The sequence below is a fragment of the Myotis nattereri genome (assembly GCF_964212035.1).
Source record: "Myotis nattereri genome assembly, chromosome: X".
Taxonomy (NCBI): Eukaryota; Metazoa; Chordata; class Mammalia; order Chiroptera; family Vespertilionidae; genus Myotis; species Myotis nattereri.
In genome coordinates, this window is record NC_138078.1 from 53,684,332 (window position 1) to 53,702,432 (window position 18,101).

At 42.3% G+C, this 18,101-nt stretch overlaps 1 protein-coding gene across 1 annotated transcript in view; it reads right to left on the reverse strand.

The window, feature by feature from the left end:
• Nucleotides 1-1,798: 1,798 nt before the first annotated feature.
• Nucleotides 1,799-18,101, reverse strand: part of ERCC6L (ERCC excision repair 6 like, spindle assembly checkpoint helicase) — a 60,343-nt gene continuing 44,040 nt past the window's right edge. The window contains exon 2 of the mRNA XM_081080869.1: nucleotides 1,799-5,815. Within this exon, the coding sequence (XP_080936995.1) occupies nucleotides 2,137-5,815 (3,679 nt within the window). The 3' untranslated portion in view covers nucleotides 1,799-2,136. The remainder of the gene's footprint in view (nucleotides 5,816-18,101) is intronic.

Consider the following 18,101-nt stretch of genomic DNA (forward strand, 5'->3'; position numbering starts at 1 on the left):
TAGGCCCGAGGCATCCCAAATTGGAGAGGGTGCAGGCTGGGCTGAGCGACACCACCACTCCCCCCCCCCCCCAGTGCACGAATTTTATGCACCAGGCCTCTAGTCTATAATAAAACCCTTTTCCTTCCCCTTCCCCCCAAAATGATGATGTCCTGACCTAAAAATCCATTTTTTCCCTTTTGCTAATACCCCTGCCCCTCCCTTCTTATAAAAATATTTTTTTTTGTACACCCCCTGAGTGCCCTACTTGCTGTATACGTACAATTTATAAGTAACTTTTATATATGTGTGTATGTGACATAAAAAATAAGTGTTCACCTAGCCGGTGTGGCTCACTGGTTGAGTGCCAACCTAAGAATGAGGAGGTCACGATTCAATTCCAGGTCAGGGCACATGCCCGGGTTGCAGGCTCAATCCTCAGTAGGGGATGTGCAGGAGGCAGCCAATCAATGATTCTCTCTCATCATTTATGTTTCTCTCTCTCTCTCCCTTCCTCACCGAAATCAATAAACGTATTTTTAAAAAAATAAGTGGTCTTCGTCCCTGGTTCCTGCCTGGAACACAGCTCCTAAACCCTTTGAATCTAGGTTATCTTTGGTATGCTAATGAGATGACTAGTGGCTGGGGGGCCCTAAATAGCTTCAGATATGGACTGGTTACTAAAAAGACCAAAACAAAATTAGAGGTTTGGATGTTGTAGCCCCTTCTCCTGGCCTCTGGGATGGGGAGAGGAGCTAGAGATTGAGTTACTCACCAATGGCCAATCATTTAAATAATCCTATGTAATGAAGCCTCCATAAAAAACCCTAAAGCTTAGGATTGGTGAACACATCAAAGTGCTGGGAGTGTGGCAGTGCCTGGAGGGCATGGACACTTCACTTACCCTTTCCAACCCCCATACCTTGCCCCATACATGTCTTCTGGAGTTGTATTCTTTATAAAAACAAGTAATAATAAGTAAAATGTTTTTCTGAGTTCTGTGAGCAAATTATTGAACCTAAAGGAGCAGTCATGGAAACCCTCAGTTTTTAGCCAAGTTGAACAGAAATGTGAATAACATGAAGACCCAATACTAGCAACATGCATCTGAAATGAGGGCAGTTTTATGGGAATGTGCCCTTAAACCTGTAGAGTCTGATCCTAATTCCAAGTAGTGTCAGAATTAAGTTGAATGGTAGGACACCCAATTGGTGTCTGCAGAGAATTGGAGAACTGCTTGGTGTGAAAATTCCTAAACATTCGGTGTCAGAAGTGTGACTATGATATACAGTATATTATATGGCTTTTCACTAGGTAACACACAGTTAAAAATCCATTTCACCCCTTACTATGTGATCTTGGGCAGGTCACAACCTCGCAGCATCTTAAGTTTCCTCAATTAAAAAATGGAAATGCCACCCTTGACCTCAAAGATTATGGTAGAGATTAAACAAGAAACCTATGAAGAGTACCCAATATACAGTAGGTACTTGATAAATTTGAGTTTTCCTGCCCCAGTGACCAAGTGCAGAGTATGCTACACTGCATTTGTTCCTGAGAAGGAACCAAACTTCTTTTCAGTACTAGTATATGTCAGAACACAGCTGGTGGTGAGGGAAGAATGATAAGTGGTTGGCAAAGTGACTCTAGGGTAGGGTACCAGTGACAAAGAAGCCTACTATAGTAAGCTGAGAGCATAAAATAGCAGATCTTAGGTTTGGGATACTAATGACAACCTCCTGCCTAAACTAAGGAGTTTGTATATGCATTTGCCAGAATCATAGCAGGGAAAGAAAGTGAATGGAAAACACTTGAGAAAAGTAACTTTAATAATCTTATCTGTATTGTGATACACAAAAGTGATCATTTTCAGAATAAAATTTAAAATGGCCAGAATAATTTCACAAAAATATTTCTAGAAATAATATAGTTCTATGAAGTTTATAGAGTATGCCTAAAAGAATACCAGAATATATGTACTGGGAGGGCAGGAGAAGGGGGTAAAGGCAGAATTTGTAAAAAAGCTAGAAACAAAAACTTGCCTTTTGAGATCTTTCTCACCTGAAGCCTGAATGTTCCATAATTCCAAAGAACCCAATCATAACATATTATCTCATATTTAGTTTTGCTTTAAAATACAATAAACAGGTTATATTCTCAAGTTGTATTAAGTTGCTTATATAAACTTAAAGTCATGAGCATGACTTCAGGATCTGCACTTTTTATGTCAAGTGCTTTAACTAAACAGTTTAAGGCCTCCTGTATTTTCCCACATTCTTTCAATTCTTTTCCACGCATTACAAGAGTCTCATAGTCATTCACAGCCTCCACTGCGTTATCTTGAGGAGAATCAACCAACTGTCCACTAGACAAAGGCCCAGGGTCACCAGGAGAGGTCTCCTGAGCTTCAGCACCAGACTTAGGTGTACTTAACCAACTGGACTTACTTTCTGAAGACAATGTCTCTCTGAAAGGTTCCTCTTCTGTACCCTCTGAGGCTTCACCACTGCTTTCATCGGCTCTTTCCTCCAGAGAATCTTCAGCTACCTTTGCTTCACTGCTGTATTCAAGTTTTTCCTCCATATCCTCCACATGGTCCAAAACCACATTAATAAGAGACCTCCTAGAAGCCAAGGATCTTCTAGAGTTTACAGACTTATTTATACTATCAGGTATTTTAGGTGAAAAGAACCTTCCAGGTGGACTGATGTCATTTTTGGGAGTTGAAGCATCAAACTGTTTTACAGATAAGAACTGAAAGGGAGATGTGCTGAATGGATTTGTGCTTGAAGTATCTTTAACAGTATCATGTTCATCTTCACCATCTGAAACGATCCTTCTAGTTTTACTTCTGACTCTCAAATTAACTACTACTTCTGACTCATCATCTTTCTCAGAAAGATCCATACTGAGACCTGTTTTGCTATGCACAAACTCTGCTCCAGAATTAGTTGCAGAGCCACACAAGCTATTTTCTTTCTCAACATGCTCCAAAGACTGACTGGAAGGATTTTGTCCATTGTCTGCAGAGTCTTCCAAGAAAAGATTGAAATCACACACATACTGTGGTGAAGATTCTAAAGGTTCCTCTTCTAACGTCGCCTCATTTGCATGAGCATCCAGCAGTGCACTGTGGGATGCTGACAAGACATCATCAGCTATTTTAATAACAGATCCATCTGATTCTGTATTTTTATTTTCATCTGTTATAGGATTAGTGGGCCAGGGATTACACTGGTGTAAAATCTCATCATCCTTTAGTTCATCTATATTTGGCCCATGATCAGCTCTGACAGATTTGCTAAGTAAATAATTAAAACTTTGCAGAGGGTTCTCTTGCAGTGCCTCCTGTGTAGTCCCCTCTTGTGGTGCCTCTTTTTGTAGAGCCATTCCCAATAAAGAGTCTGTCCAAATTTCTTCTACACTTCCACACCCCTTGGGTAACATAGCTATAAAGTCAGCATCAAATGTGCTTTCATGTGGGTGCCTACCATCTTGTACAATGGTAACGTTCGTCTTTACACTGGAAAGACAGTATTTCTCACTCTCTTCAGGCAGATCATCAATGATTACACTTGCCATTTGGGAACTGATTTCTTCTTCCTGGGTATAACGAGTAGTTAGAAAAGATGAGGGCTGAGGCTGTGGTTTATTCACTTCCGGGCATTTCTCCTTTGTTTGAGAAGGAAATACAGGTTCTCTCAGCCAGATCCTCTCATTTCTACTTCTTTGTCTTTCCATTAAGAGCTCTGTATTTTGAGACTCAGATTCAACAAGGAATTGAGCTTTCTGAACCCTTTGTTGAATATAGTGAGATTCTTCTATCACATCAAGCTCTTCTTTAACAGATAGATCATGTGTGTACATCAAATCATGGTCTGAGATTCCAGCTATCCCCAAAGTGTGCAGGTAGGCAATATGTTCATCTAGTTTCTTATCAGATCTCCTCTGAGCAGCATGCAAAGACTGAAGCTGCAACTGGGTTACAGAGTTCTGAAAATCCTCGATTGTGAAGAGCTCTCTTAATTCCTGTTTACTAAAGTATCGGAAAGGGTTCTTCTTATCACCAGTAGTTTGTCTTACTAATGACTCCTTGAAAACCTGTCTTCTGTATATTTTTTCCTCTACAGTTCCACAAGTGATTAACCTATAAACCACAACATTTTCTTTTTGTCCAATTCTGTGAACTCTATCCACAGCTTGAGCATCAGTTGCAGGATTCCAGCTAGGGTCATAAATGACCACTCTGGTTGCTGCAGTTAATGTTAAGCCAACACCACCTACTTGAGTGGTAAGCAGAAAGACAGAGTAATCTTTATTCTGCTGGAATAAGTTAATTCTTTTTTCTCGTTCCACAAGATGAGTAATTGTTCCATCGATTCGCAATATCTTAAAGTGCTTATTCTTTAGAAGGCGTTCAATGATGTTTAGAATTTGTCTTGACTGGGAAAACACCAGAGTCTGATGCCCCTCATCTCGCAGTCTGTTAAGAAGGTCCATTAGAAATATCATTTTTCCAGATTCTTTCATCAGTGTATCATCAGTTATTTGGTCAATATGAATATGGTCCATATCTGAGGAATCTTCCCCTTCATTTTCATCTTGAGCAGAAAATCTGACAGCCCCTAGATTCAGCAAATGACAAGCCCTTGCAGAGAGCAGCCTAGGATGATCACACAGCTTCTTTAAGACACCTAGCTCAGCCAAAGGTGAGCGTGTCTCCATTAACAACTCCTTGATATGATCTAGAGACACGAATTTCCTGTATATTTCTTCTTGTAAAGGTACAAGGCGTATCCAAATAATTAAATCATTTTTCCTGGAAAGGGAAGGCATTTCATAACTGGCATTAACATCTAGATTCTTTTCACTAAGTCTGACCTCTGAGTTGCTTGACTTTTTCTTCTGTACCTCTTCTTTAGTCCTCCTGAGAAAATAGGGTTTTATGATTGCCATTAGGTTTTCAGATATTTTCAGTCCCAAGGCTTTTTCCCCTGCAGTAGCATCCTTCTCTCTTGCTCTAGTAATAGGATTTTCATACTCTATTTTAAAAGTTTTTAATGTTCCTAGCAGGGACCCTTGACAAGCAAAATCAAACAGGGACCACAGTTCTTGCAAATTATTCTGGATTGGGGTCCCTGTGAGGAGAATGCGATTACTGGCAGGGACAGCACGAGCACATATTGCTGACTTAGTAGATGAAGATTTTATTTTATGTGCTTCATCAAGTATGACATAGTCCCACACAAACTCTTGGCCATTCAAGGTTGAAAGTTGCTGCCAATTATTTATTAACATTTGGTATGTAGTGATAATTACACCATTCCTTTGCTGAATCCGACTGAGGTTTCTGGCACGTTCATCCTTACTAGGACCATGAAAGGTTTTGACTCTCATTCCTGGAGTCCACTTGACAAATTCTTTTACCCATGTGCTAATAAGACTTGTTGGCATGATCAGCAGCACATGATTGACAAGTGAAGCATCAAACATACCAGAAAGGAAAGCAATGATTTGAACAGTCTTCCCTAATCCCATATCATCTGCCAAGATACCACCTTTTCTTCCATCCCTATATAGGCTATATAGGAAAGCTACACCTTCCTTCTGGTGCTCAAATAGTTGGTTGTGCAGTTCTCGATACAGCAGCAGGCCAGAGTTGCACACATCTGTGAATTCATCATCTCCATCTGCCAACTCCTCCAAGGCTTCCTGTAGTTTTTGGATTCTGCTCATCACTTTTTCATTGGGAAAAATGTCCTTTGCTAAATTGAAAAGTTTAAATGCTTCTTCCAGATCTCCATTCTTAGTTGCTTCTTTGGCCTCTTTCACATATCTATTTAAAAAATTAAAGATATATATTAACATTAGAAAGAAAGGAAACAGTTTGAACATTCAGTCTAAGAATAATTTAGAGTCCATTTTGGAATCGAAACTGCACTTGGGCTTTTAATATCCTCAATTCAGGATGGGAAAGATTAGCACAGAAGACGCCAATGAAAGCTGGCATTAGTTAAGATGCAAATATCCACCAGACACTGCCAGCAACACCTTCAGGCACTAGTTGTGGGAAATGTATGTGCAAAGGTTATTGGTTCCACAGTATTAAAAAAAATTTGCCACCCATAAGAAGTACGGAGTGATATTTTTTGTAAAATCAACCAACCAACCTATATTTTGGGAGCATGGAAAAATACATGGGCACTTCTCAGGCCTTATTTTTCTAGACCTCTATGATGCATTTGACACTAATGATCATTCCCCTCCTTAAACTTCCCTTCTGAGAGATTCCTTCTGGTTCACCCCCACAAGCACCACCAATCACTGGTCATTTCTTCTGTATCCTTGCGCTCTTATTCTTCCTCCAAGATGGTTCAGTCCTGGGCCCTCTTCTCACTCCTTTTACTTTCCTCAGGCTCTCCTAGAGCTTCCACTCCCACCTTTGTGCTCATGATTGCCCAATCACTCTCCAACCCAGGTCTTGCCCCCAAGCTCTAATCTAGATCCATATTCCAACTGTCTTCTGGACATCTCCACTTGAAAGTCACATAGGCACCTGAAATTCAATTAACCTCAAATTAAAATCATTATGTCCTCTCTAAAAACATGCTTCTTCATTTGTGTGATAGTAAATGATGCTACCTACTATCCACTTAGTTATACAAGCTAGAAATCTGAAAATCGTTCTTGACTCCAACCCAAATATAAATCATCCTTGACCTCTCCCCTCTTTTAACCTCCCTAGACAGACAGTCCCTAGTCCAATTAACTTTATTTCCCATATATAAATTGTGTATTTCTCTACGTCTCCATTACCACTACTGTTGTTTAAGTCAAAATTATCTCTGGCCTGGATAACTGCAGCTTCTTGCTATTGGTCTCCCTACATCCACTCTTGACTCCTCCAATACATTCTCAACATAGCATACAGTGATATTGTCTTAAAATATAAAAGAAATCATGTCACTCCTCTGATTAAAATTTTTCAGTGGTTTATGGTCACTTGCTTTCAAAAAGATGCCAAAACAATGCACAGAGGAAAGAACAGTCATTTAAACTGGATATCCATGCCCTGGCCAGTGTTTCACAATGGAAAGAGCAATAGCCCATGCACCAAAGGGTCATGGGTTCAATTCCCAGTCAAGAACAGGTACCTAGGTTGCAAGTTCAATAACTGGCCTGGTAGGGACACATGTGGAAGGCAACCAATCTATGTGTCTCTCTCACATTGATGTTTCTCTCTCCCTCCCTCCCTCTCTCCCATCCTCTTCCATCTTCCCTTCCACTCTAAGTATTAATGGAATATCCTACAGCAGTGGTCGGCAAACTGCAGTTCACGAGCCACATGCGGCTCTTTGGCCCCTTGAGTGTGGCTCTTCCACAAAATACCGACTTCTGCGCATGGGCCACGAAGTTTCAATCGCATTGTACATGCATGCCCACATGTGGTATTTTGTGGAAGAGCCACCCACACTCAAGGGGCCAAAGAGCCGCATGTGGCTCGCGAGCCGCAGTTTGCCAACCACTGTCCTAGAGTAAGGATTAACAACAAAAAGATAACAAAAATAAATGAACTTGATATCCGTGTGAAAACGAATGGAATAGGTCCCCTACCTCACACTATACAAATAATTAATTAGAAATGACTCAAAGACCTAAATATAAGAACTTAGCCTACAAAACTATTAGAAGAAAATACAGGCACAGAAAAGACAACCCACTGAATGGAAGAACATATTCACCGATACATCTGATAAGGGGTTAATATCCAAAATTTATAAAGAACTTATAAAACTCAATACCAAAAAAAACCAATTTAAAAAATGGGCAAAGAACCTTAGACACTTCTCCAAAGAGGACATACAGATGGCCAATGACATATGAAAAGATGCTGAGTCACTAATCATCAGAAAAATGCAAATTAAAACCACAATGAGATATCAACTCACACCACAATGAGATACCAACTCACACCTGTCAGAATAACTATCATAAACAAATCAATAAACAAGTGTTGGCCAGGATGTGGAGAAAAGGGAACCCTTGTGCACTGATGGTGGGAATGCAGATTGGTGTAGAAAGCAGTATGGAGTTACCTCAAAAAATTAAAAATGGCCCAGCGATGTGGCTCAGTGGTTGAGCGTTGACCCATGTACCAGAAGGTCGCCAGTTGGATTCCCCGTCCAGGCACAAGCCCAGGTTGTGGGTTCAATCCCCAGTAGGGGGTGTGCATGAGGCAGTTGATCGATGTTTCTGTCTCTCTCTCCCTCTCCCTTCCTCTGTCTAAAATCAATTAAAAAACATTAAATTTTTTTAAAATTAAAAATGGAACTGCCTTATGTCCCAGCAATTCCACTTCTGGGAATTTATCCAAAGAAACCTGAAACACTAATTATAAATAACATATGCACCCCTATGTTTATTTATTTATTTATTTATTTATAATATATTTTATTGATTTTTTTACAGAGAGTAAGGGAGAGGGATAGAGAGTTAGAAACATCGATGAGAGAGAAACATCGATCAGCTGCCTCCTGCACACTCCCCACTGGGGATGTGCCCACAACTAAGGTACATGCCCTTGACCGGAATCGAACCTGGGACCCTTGAGTCCGCAGGCTGACGCTGTATCTGCCGAGCCAAACAGGTTAGGGAACCCCTATGTTTATTGCAGCATTATTTACAACAGCCAAGATTTGGAAACAGCCCAAGTGTCCATCAGTAGATGAATGGATAAAACAGCTATGGCACATTTACATAATGGAATACTACTCAGCAGTAAAAAAAGAAGAAAATATTACCCTTTGAGACAGTATGGATGGACCTGGAGAACATTATGCTAAGTGAAATAAGCCAGTCAGAGAAAGATAAGAGCCATATGTTTTTATTCATATGTGGAATTTAATGATCAAACTGAACTACCAAGCAAAATAGAGACAACTTTATAAATAGAGAGCAGGCAGACAGCTCTGGTGGGGAGTTTTGGGGTGATGGTGGAGGATTGAGAAAAAAAAAAGAAGGCAGGGAAGGGAAAGGGAAGGGGAAGGGAGGGGAGGGGCGGGAAGGAAAAGGAAAAAATAAAGTGGGCTTAATTACATTAAAAACTTTTGTGCTTCAAAGGGTACCAACATGAAAGTAGAAAAACAGCTGGCCGGCGTGGCTCAGTGGTTGAGTGTCGACCTATGAACCAGGAGGAGGTCACGTTCAATTCCTAGTCAGAGCACATGCAGAAGTTGTAGGCTCGATCCCCACTGTGGGGCATGCAGGAGGCAGCTGATCAATGATTCTCTCTTACCACTGATGTTTCTATCTCTCTTCCTCTCTGAAACCAATAAAAATATATTTTAATTTAAAATATTTTTTAAAAAGAAAGTAAAAAAACAACCCAAGGAATGGGAGAGAATCGTATATCTGATAAAGGATTTGTACCTAGAATATATATAGAACTCTTACAACTCAATAATTAAAAAATAACCAATTAAAAATGAGCAAAGAATCTGAATAGACATTTCTCTAAAGAAGATATCCAGATGGCCAATAAATACACAAAAAGAAGCTCAACATCATTAGTCATCAGGTAAATGACACGATACCAAAACCACAATGAGATACCATGTCATACCCATTAGGATGCTATAATCAAAAAGTGAAGAAAAAAAAATACCAGGTGTGGAAAAATTGGAATTCTCATAACTTTGTTGGTGGGAATGTAAAAAGGTGCAGTTGCTTTAGAACTCAGCCTGTCAGTTCCTCAGTGGCTTCTTGTGGCCTACAGAATGAAGTTTAAGCTTATTAGCTTGGCATTCCAAACCCTTCCTGGTAGAGCCAGAAACTGCTGACCTCTCCTGTTACTTCCTGCTTCAAACATTTTATTTTAACCCTTTATGATCATCATGCTGCTTTGTGTTCGCTAAGCTTAGGCTCACAGCAACTTCCTCTTCCTGGAATGCAATCCTCTCCTTTCACCAAGCTAATCTCACTGAACTCATTCTTTAAGAGCAATTTCTCAATGTTCTGCAGAATCTCTTGGTGGAGTTGTTAAAAAAAAAAAACAGATTGCTGAGGAACCAAGATGGCGGCGTAAAGTAAAGACCTGTGCGTGCTGCCTCCCACAACAACATCAAGACTACCAACTATAAGACAAACAGCTATCATTCAGAACCATGGGAAAACTGGCCCAATGGACGCTCTACAGCTGGAAGGAAAGAAAGAAGAGCATTGAGACTGAGTAGGTTATACAGAGGCTCCAAAAATGGAGGTACGGAGTCGCACGCCAGGCAGGCTGCAACTGGATGCGCATTTTTTTTCAATCGGAAGGGGCTGCAGACTCTCGAGTCCACTGAACTTGTTTGGGGCAGGATTCTGAGGTCCCAGACCCTTACGGGGAGGGGCGGGATGGCCTTGCAACAGGCTGGAGAGCGAGAGTGGCTGTCTCGCGGAGCTGCTTGCCAGCAGAGAGGCAAGGAGTCGCGGAGACGCCACTGCCCCTTGCTCTGCCCTGGTGATTCCCAGGGACCCCGCCCTACTCAATTTACATCCCCACCCAAGCTGTGCCAGTGGCACAAAGGGAACCACCAGCGTTTTTTGCAGCCCAGCCCAGCAGACTGCAGATTACAACTCCTCGCATACTTAAGGGACACACTCAAGAAGTAGAATCAGGTTCGGAGGAAGCCGGAGCCGGACCCGGCTGGGCCGGCAATGTGGAACCGCTGTACCAGTAAATGCACAGGCAGGTCCACCAGATCCAGTCTCACATGGGACAATGGGAGACGGCAGATAGGCAGTCTGTGCACTTGGTAGGAAACGAAATCCAAGCAAGCATACCAGATATTCAGCCACCAGGAACGCCTGGAGATTTTGTCCAGCAAGGAGCTGCCAAACAAAGGACAGAATGCCAAATTTCGTGTTCCTGAGACGGCCCCCGTGAGGCCGGGACGGCCCGGTGAGGTTGCGTAGGCCCCGGTGAGGTTGAGACGGACCCAGTGAGGTTGAAACGGCCCCTGTGAAGCTGAGACGGCCCCTGTGAGGCTGAGACAGCCCCTGGGAATCCAAGAAAAATACCACATGATATCACTCATTTATGGATAATAAGGACCATTATAGACTGATGAACAAAAATGGATACAGAGGCAGAGCAGCATTGAGCAGACTGTCAAACTACAGTGGGAAGGCTGAGGGGGGGGGTAAGAAATCAACCGAAGGACTTGAATGCATGCATATAAAAATAACCAATGGACACAATACACTGGGGGGTGGGGGAGGCCGAGGGAATGTCAAGGGGGTGAAAAAAGGAGACATGTGTACTACTCTTTGTAATACTTTAAGAAATAAAAAAATTAAATAAAAATAATAAAAAAAAACAAATTGCTGAGCCCCAATATTTATTCTGTAGTGAAGCCCAAAAATTTATATTTAAGTTTCCCAGATGATGCTAATACTTGTGGTCAACAGATCATACTTTAAGAGCTGCTTTAAGATATATAACAGGCCACAGTGAGGTTCCTCTAAGACAGAAGTTGCCAACCGGTGTCCCGCAGACCACTGTTGGTCTGTGAGGTCCAAAAGTTTGGTGACCACTGGTTTAAGGAAACCTTTGGAGCTGCAGTCACCAACCGGTGGTCCGCAGACCACTGGTGGTCGGTGAGGTCCAAAAGGTTGATAACTGCTGCTCTAAGACACTTTCCTTCCCTACTCTATCCTCCAACTGGATTGGTTGTTCCACCTCAGTATTCCCCAGTGTTAATCTCTCTCAAAGCATTTAATGTATTGTATTAAAACAACCTAGCTATATATTACAAATGTATGAAACAACCTCACTGAAGGAAAGAAATGAAGCCTATAAGACTAAAAGCAAAGGAAATGACATAAGGATTGCACTCTGGTGGATGAAGTTGTTTCCCATGGGGGTATGGACTAACAATTTTGATACTGCAATGCATGTACACTAGCATTGAAGAACTAAGTAAATGGATGGCAGATAGTGGGAGCCAAATTTCTCACTGTTGGAGTAGATGTTTATAGATAAGCAGTATTATGTGAGAATGATTCATGTGGTAATGGATTGGTTGGAGACATTAGTACAAAACCATGTTTAACTCAGACACATATGGTTATACATTGAAATATTTACAGACATGTGTATACACATAGTTTAGTATACACACATATTTCCTTACTCTTTCAGCTGAGAAGGCCAAGAAGCAAGGAATCCCCCGTATCAATGAGCACACCTAACATCCAAATCTTGGTTTCTAATACCACTCTCCAATAAAAGGAACCAAGGCTCCTTGGGGAAATGACTGATTCTAGTACTGGGGCAGGAAATCCATATGATGAGCCTGGAATATCTTGTAGTATCAGAAAATGAGGAAGTGCTAAAAACAAAACAAAACAAAAAAAAACCAACCTCCTACAATTATGGGAGTATGTCGAACAGACACAGAAGTTAAATGAAAGAGCTCCCAATGGTCAAAGCGGAATTATAACTGAAAGTATGAAATATGTGAGTCCATAGCGATGTAAACGAGTGAATAAATATAGGAGAAGAGACAAATCTCCTTTGAAGAAGAATCCTATATAATAAAAGCCTAATATGCTAAGTGTCTGGTCATCCATTCAACCAATTAAAGTTTAATATGCTAATGATATGCTAAGTCTGCTCAACTTCTCACTATGATGTGTACCAACCACCAGGGGGTAGACAGTTGACCAGTCGATTAGTCGCTATGACGTGCACTGACCACCAGGGGGCAGATGCTCCGACCAGTAGGTTAGCTTGCTGCTGGGGTCTGGCCAATCAGGACCGAGCGGGATGAGCCAGACACACCCTGGAGCCCTCCTGTGGTCCCTCCCCGGCTGGCCAACCTCCCGTGTCTCTCCCTGGCCCCGATCGTACATTGGTGGGGTCCCTCAGCCTGGCCTGTGCCCTTTCACAATCCAGGACCCCTCAGGGGATGTCAGAGAGCCAGTTTCAGCCCAATCCTGGAGGCCAGGCCAAGGGACCCCACTGGTGCACAAATTCATGCACTGGGCCTCTAGTTTTAAATAATTTATGTAAATATTCTGCTCTCAAGGAGATAGAGCATAACTCCTACTCCTTAAATGTGGAGTGCACATAGCAACATTCTTCCAAAGAGCATAGTATACTATACAATGGTGCGATCCAGGGTCGGAGGGAGGGGGGACATTAAGGTGGAGAAATCTGGCAAACAGTAGCACAGCTACGTGATTATGGTCAACATCATGAGAGATAAGTCATGTTGACAGTACATACCCTTGATATGATTTAATGAGAAAAGTACTTTACTTCTGTGGTCTTCCTCCCACAGAATGTCTAACCAGTACTCCTCAAAACTGTCTAAGTTATCAAAAACAAGGAAAATCTAACAAATTGTCATAGACAAGAAGAAACTTAAGAGAAAGACGACTAAATGTAATGGTACCCAAGACAGGATGTCAGAACAGAAAAAGGACATTAGGTAAAAACTAGGGAAATCAAAATAAATTACAGATTTAGTTGATAATGATGTATCTGTGATGGTCCATGAACAGTAATGAATGTACCATGCTAATGTAAGATGTTAACAATAGGGGAAACTAGGTGTAGGGTCTATGGGGCGTCTCTGTACTATCTTTGCAATATTTCTGTAAATCTAAAAGTATTCTAAAATTAAAAGTTTATTTTAAAAGAAAAAAACATCTGTGTGAACTCCTTGAGAACAGGGATAGAAATCAGGTTTTAGGACCAGATACTTAGTAAAAGTCAACTGAATGAAAAGATGAAGGGGAAGAAAGAGGAAGAAAAGAGCCTACTGGTTATAAAACTCTGTAATCTGCCCTGGCCAGGTGGCTCAGTTGGTCAGAGTGTCATGTGGAGAGCTGATACAGCATTTAGAGAGGTTCAAGCCTCGGACTGATGAGAGGGCACCATCCTCTTGTGGCAAAGTTACATACAAGTCCCAGCTTGGAGGGCAAAGCCCTCCCAGCACAATTTTAGCCAAAGGCTATGGTTGTAAGCTTGACCTTATAGTCCAACCCTGTAAGTCCTAGGTAGCTGAGGGATGTGGGCTGGAAGAGGTGCAGCAAGTGCTGCTAAAACAAAGCTTGATAGAGTTCTCAGGTGCATGTAATTAAGTAGATTTGAAAGTCACAAGAACATTGTAAACATCTTGACCACTCCCTTGTTTTGCTTTGTGTGATCTGACTATAAAATAAAGACTTGGCTTACAGGCTGTGTCACTGTTTGCTCACCTAGGCATAGTGAGCCACTTGGCCCCAACTATATTCTCTTGTCTGTTTTCTTTAATCTTTCACCGCCTCTCCTCAAGTTCACCACTGGTCATGCTGGATGCACTTCAGTGTCATCCATATACCAAAAGGTTGTGGATTCGATTCTGGTCATGGCACATACAGGAGGCAGCTAACCAATAATTCTTTCTCACATCAATGTTTCTCTTTCTTTCCTTTCCTCTCTCTCTTAGAATCAATAGGAGGCATATCCTCAGGTGAGGATAAAAAACAAACTACTCTGTAATCCTATCCTGGCAGATCAGCTGCCCACCTCCCCTATTCTGGTGGACTTTAGAATTAAGCTACATTCTCTGTCATTCCAAACTTGAACATGAGGCCATAGCGGCAACAACTGTACTCCTCCACCTATGTGCCAGACCCTGAACCTATTCTCTGTTCTCCCTTTCCTCCTGGCCCTTCCCATCCCATCAACTGGATAACTAGTCATTTGCTTTGGTCTATGTTCCAGAGCTTGAAGGAGATATGTCATTTTAAAATTATTACTAGACTAGAGGCCCAGTGCACGAAATTCATGCAGGGGTGTGTGTGTGTGTGTGTGTGTGTGTGTGTGTGTGTGTGTCCTTCAGCCTGACCTGCACCCTCTCCAATCTGGGAGCCCTCAGGGGATGTCCTACTGATGGCTTAGGCCCGCTCCCTGTGGTTCTCTGCTCTCTGCAGGGCCTGCATACTCCACACCGCAGCGACTGCCAAGCAGGCCGTGCTGGGTGCTGCCTGCGGGCCGGGCTTGCCTGCTCCCCGGTCACCCTGGCGACGGCCAAGCAGGCCGTGCTGGGAGCTGCCTTCCTGGGAGCTGCCTGTGGGGCGCTTACCTGCTCCCGGGTCGCCATGGCGATGGCCAAGCAGGCCGTGCTGGGAGCTGCCTGTGGGCGTGTTTGCCTGCTCCCGGGTCACCGTGGAGATGGCCAAGCAGGCTGTGCAGTGCTGGGAGCTGCCTCCTTCCTGCTGTCAGTCTCCATGGAGGCAATGAGGTTAATTTACATACTCACTCCTGATTGGCTGGTGGGCATCGTGAAGGTATGGTCAATTTGCATCTTTCTCTTTTATTAGTGTAGATTCTTTCCAAGTTCCTGAACTGGTAACCTAAACTCCTGTGAAGCCTGAGCTTCTAACTCCAGCTAGGCCTCCATCCGAGAGAGTCAAGTACTGCCCCCGGAACCCTATCTCTGGGCCAGAGTTCCCATAATCATACACCAACATTTTAAATGGCAACTAGTACCAGCCTAAGACTCATATTGCTGGGTTCTACCTATTCTCTGAAACTTGCACATTTGTCAACCTTCTGCCTGAACAACAACCAGAGTTTACACCAGTGATGGCGAACTTTTTGAGCTCGGCGTTTTCAGCATTTTGAAAAAGCCTAACTTTGGTGCCATGTCACATATAGAAATTTTTTGATATTTGCAACCATAGTAAAACAAAGACTTACATTTTTGATATTTATTTAATATATTTAAATGCCATTTAACAAAGAAAAATCAACCAAAAAAATGAGTTTGCTTGTCACCTCTGACACGTTTGTCATAGGTTCACCATCACCGCTTTACACTATTCCTTGGACACCACCACTTTCTGGTTGGGTTGAAGCCCTGCTGTCAACCAAGTTGCCTCCCCAGTCCCTGGTCCACCTAGTTAAAAGGTCTAATACTGCATCTCAACTGTCCCCCTCCACCCTTATCTACTCCACCAATGAATTTGGACCTAGGACAGTATTATCCTATATGATAAAAGGCTAATATGCAAATCGACCAAACGGTGGAAAGACCAGTCACTATGATGTGCACTGACCATCAGGGGGCAGATGCTCAATGCAGGAGCTGCCCCCTGGTGGTCAGTGCGCTCCCACAGGGGGAGCACCGCTCAGCCAGAAGCTGGGCTCACTGCTGGTGAGTGCAGCGGCGGTGGCTGGAGCCTCTCCCACCTCCGCGGCAGCAGTAAGGACCACTCGGGACTAAGCCAACAGTTGGACAAATGTTGTGCACCAGGCCTCTAGTTTCCCTATAATGGAGCAAGGGAAAAATGAAGTCTGCTGTTTATAGCACTGCTGTGAATATCTGGTTATTTACAAGATTACGGTGCTTTTTGTAATACAGTTTGATTCAGGAAGTTGCTGTTTTCTATCCTGGCCACAAGGCACTAGGTCTCTGGTTGGGGTGCAGGGGCTGCTAATCTCAGTGTAGGTGAGTAGTTATTAATGTCCTTCCCACACTCAGTTCTCCCATCTTGATCCTACATTATCCGGGGCTTGGAAAGAAAACATGTCATTTTTACTACTAATGCAATAATGTGACAATGATGTGGAGAACTCAGCTAACACTTCATGGACTCAATTTTTTTCCCCCCAAAATTGCTCCCTTATTTTCCTTGAGCATGGCTGGGGAGAAGCCAGGACTGCTTAGGAACCAAGAGGACAAGGGGAGAATAACTAGCTAGGAAAAATAACCTCCTCCTCAAGCAAGAGAACAAGGAGAAAGACAATGCTAAAATATGGGGAAGAATGTCAGTTTTTATTTTCATTTACCAATTTAATAATTTTTTTAAAGGCACTTATATGTGAAACTCTAATATGTTAAATAACTATTCAGATGCAAAACTGTCAAGCCAAAAGAGAGATTTTTAATGCCACAGCAAGGGACAAAAGTATTTCCATTTAAATGAGTATACCTGAAATTACATGCCTAGAACATAGTTCCCTTAAACTAAAGGATCATTTTTAAGGACATATAGCAAGATTATATACAAACAACTCCTGGGGGAAGACACAACCACTAAACATGGGCTACAAGTCCTGTACCTACAAAGCTACCCTTTCATTGGCAGAACTGCCCACTTGCTAACTCCCTGGGTCCTAAACCTACTTAAAGGTTTTCGCCATAAGAAACCCTACCCAAGTGGCCATTTAAAACCATCTCTGCCCAAAAACTCTTTCTGTTGCGTGGATGCAAACATCTTCCTCAACCATAGCCAATGTCTCAGCAATCCCATCCCACCCCATCTATCACTCTTTGGAACTGGCTGATAACTTCAGAAGGCTTCTTTTTCCATAGAGGGACTGCCAGGATTAGATGCTGAAAAGCTTTCCTACCTTGAGAAACAAATTAGCCATACTATATCTATACCCCAAAATGCTAATGCCAGCAAAACAGTGTTTACAAATAAGCAGCTGAAAAGACACAAACTTAAATCTCAGAGAAAAGCATTAGGTTTTCCTCAATCTGGAGGGGCCCTCTGCAACATTCTCTGTGATGTTCTTATGGAATACTTCAGGATAGAGAACTAAATGTAAAGAAAGAGCCCAATCCAATAAAACTTTCCTTCACATGCCAAACAACAGAAAGTTGCTGTTTTCTATCCTGGCCACAAGGCACTAGGTCTCTGGTTGGGGTGCAGGGGCTGCTAATCTCGGTGCAGGTGAGTAGTTATTAATGTCCTTCCCACACTCAGTTCCCCCATCCTGATCCTCCTCTTTTATAAGGATCTCACTGACATATCTCTATATGGATACATCAAACACAATTAGTAAGTCTTTTGATTCTGAATCAGAATCAATAGAATGTGTGTGGCTGATAAAAAAAAATGCAGGTGATCTGAATGCCAGTACTGGAAAGGAACCCATCAAAAGCCCAGGTTATGGAAGAACTAGCTGGGGAAGATGGTAGCCTTTTGTCCTTACTTCCAGGGATGACGATTATCAAGTGAAAAACAATTTATTATAATCACTTATGAATAAAAACTTAAGTAGCAACTTCTAGGATAAACTAGAGAATATGGTTAAGATTCCAGTCCAACAGCAAGTACTACTGATTATTTTATAA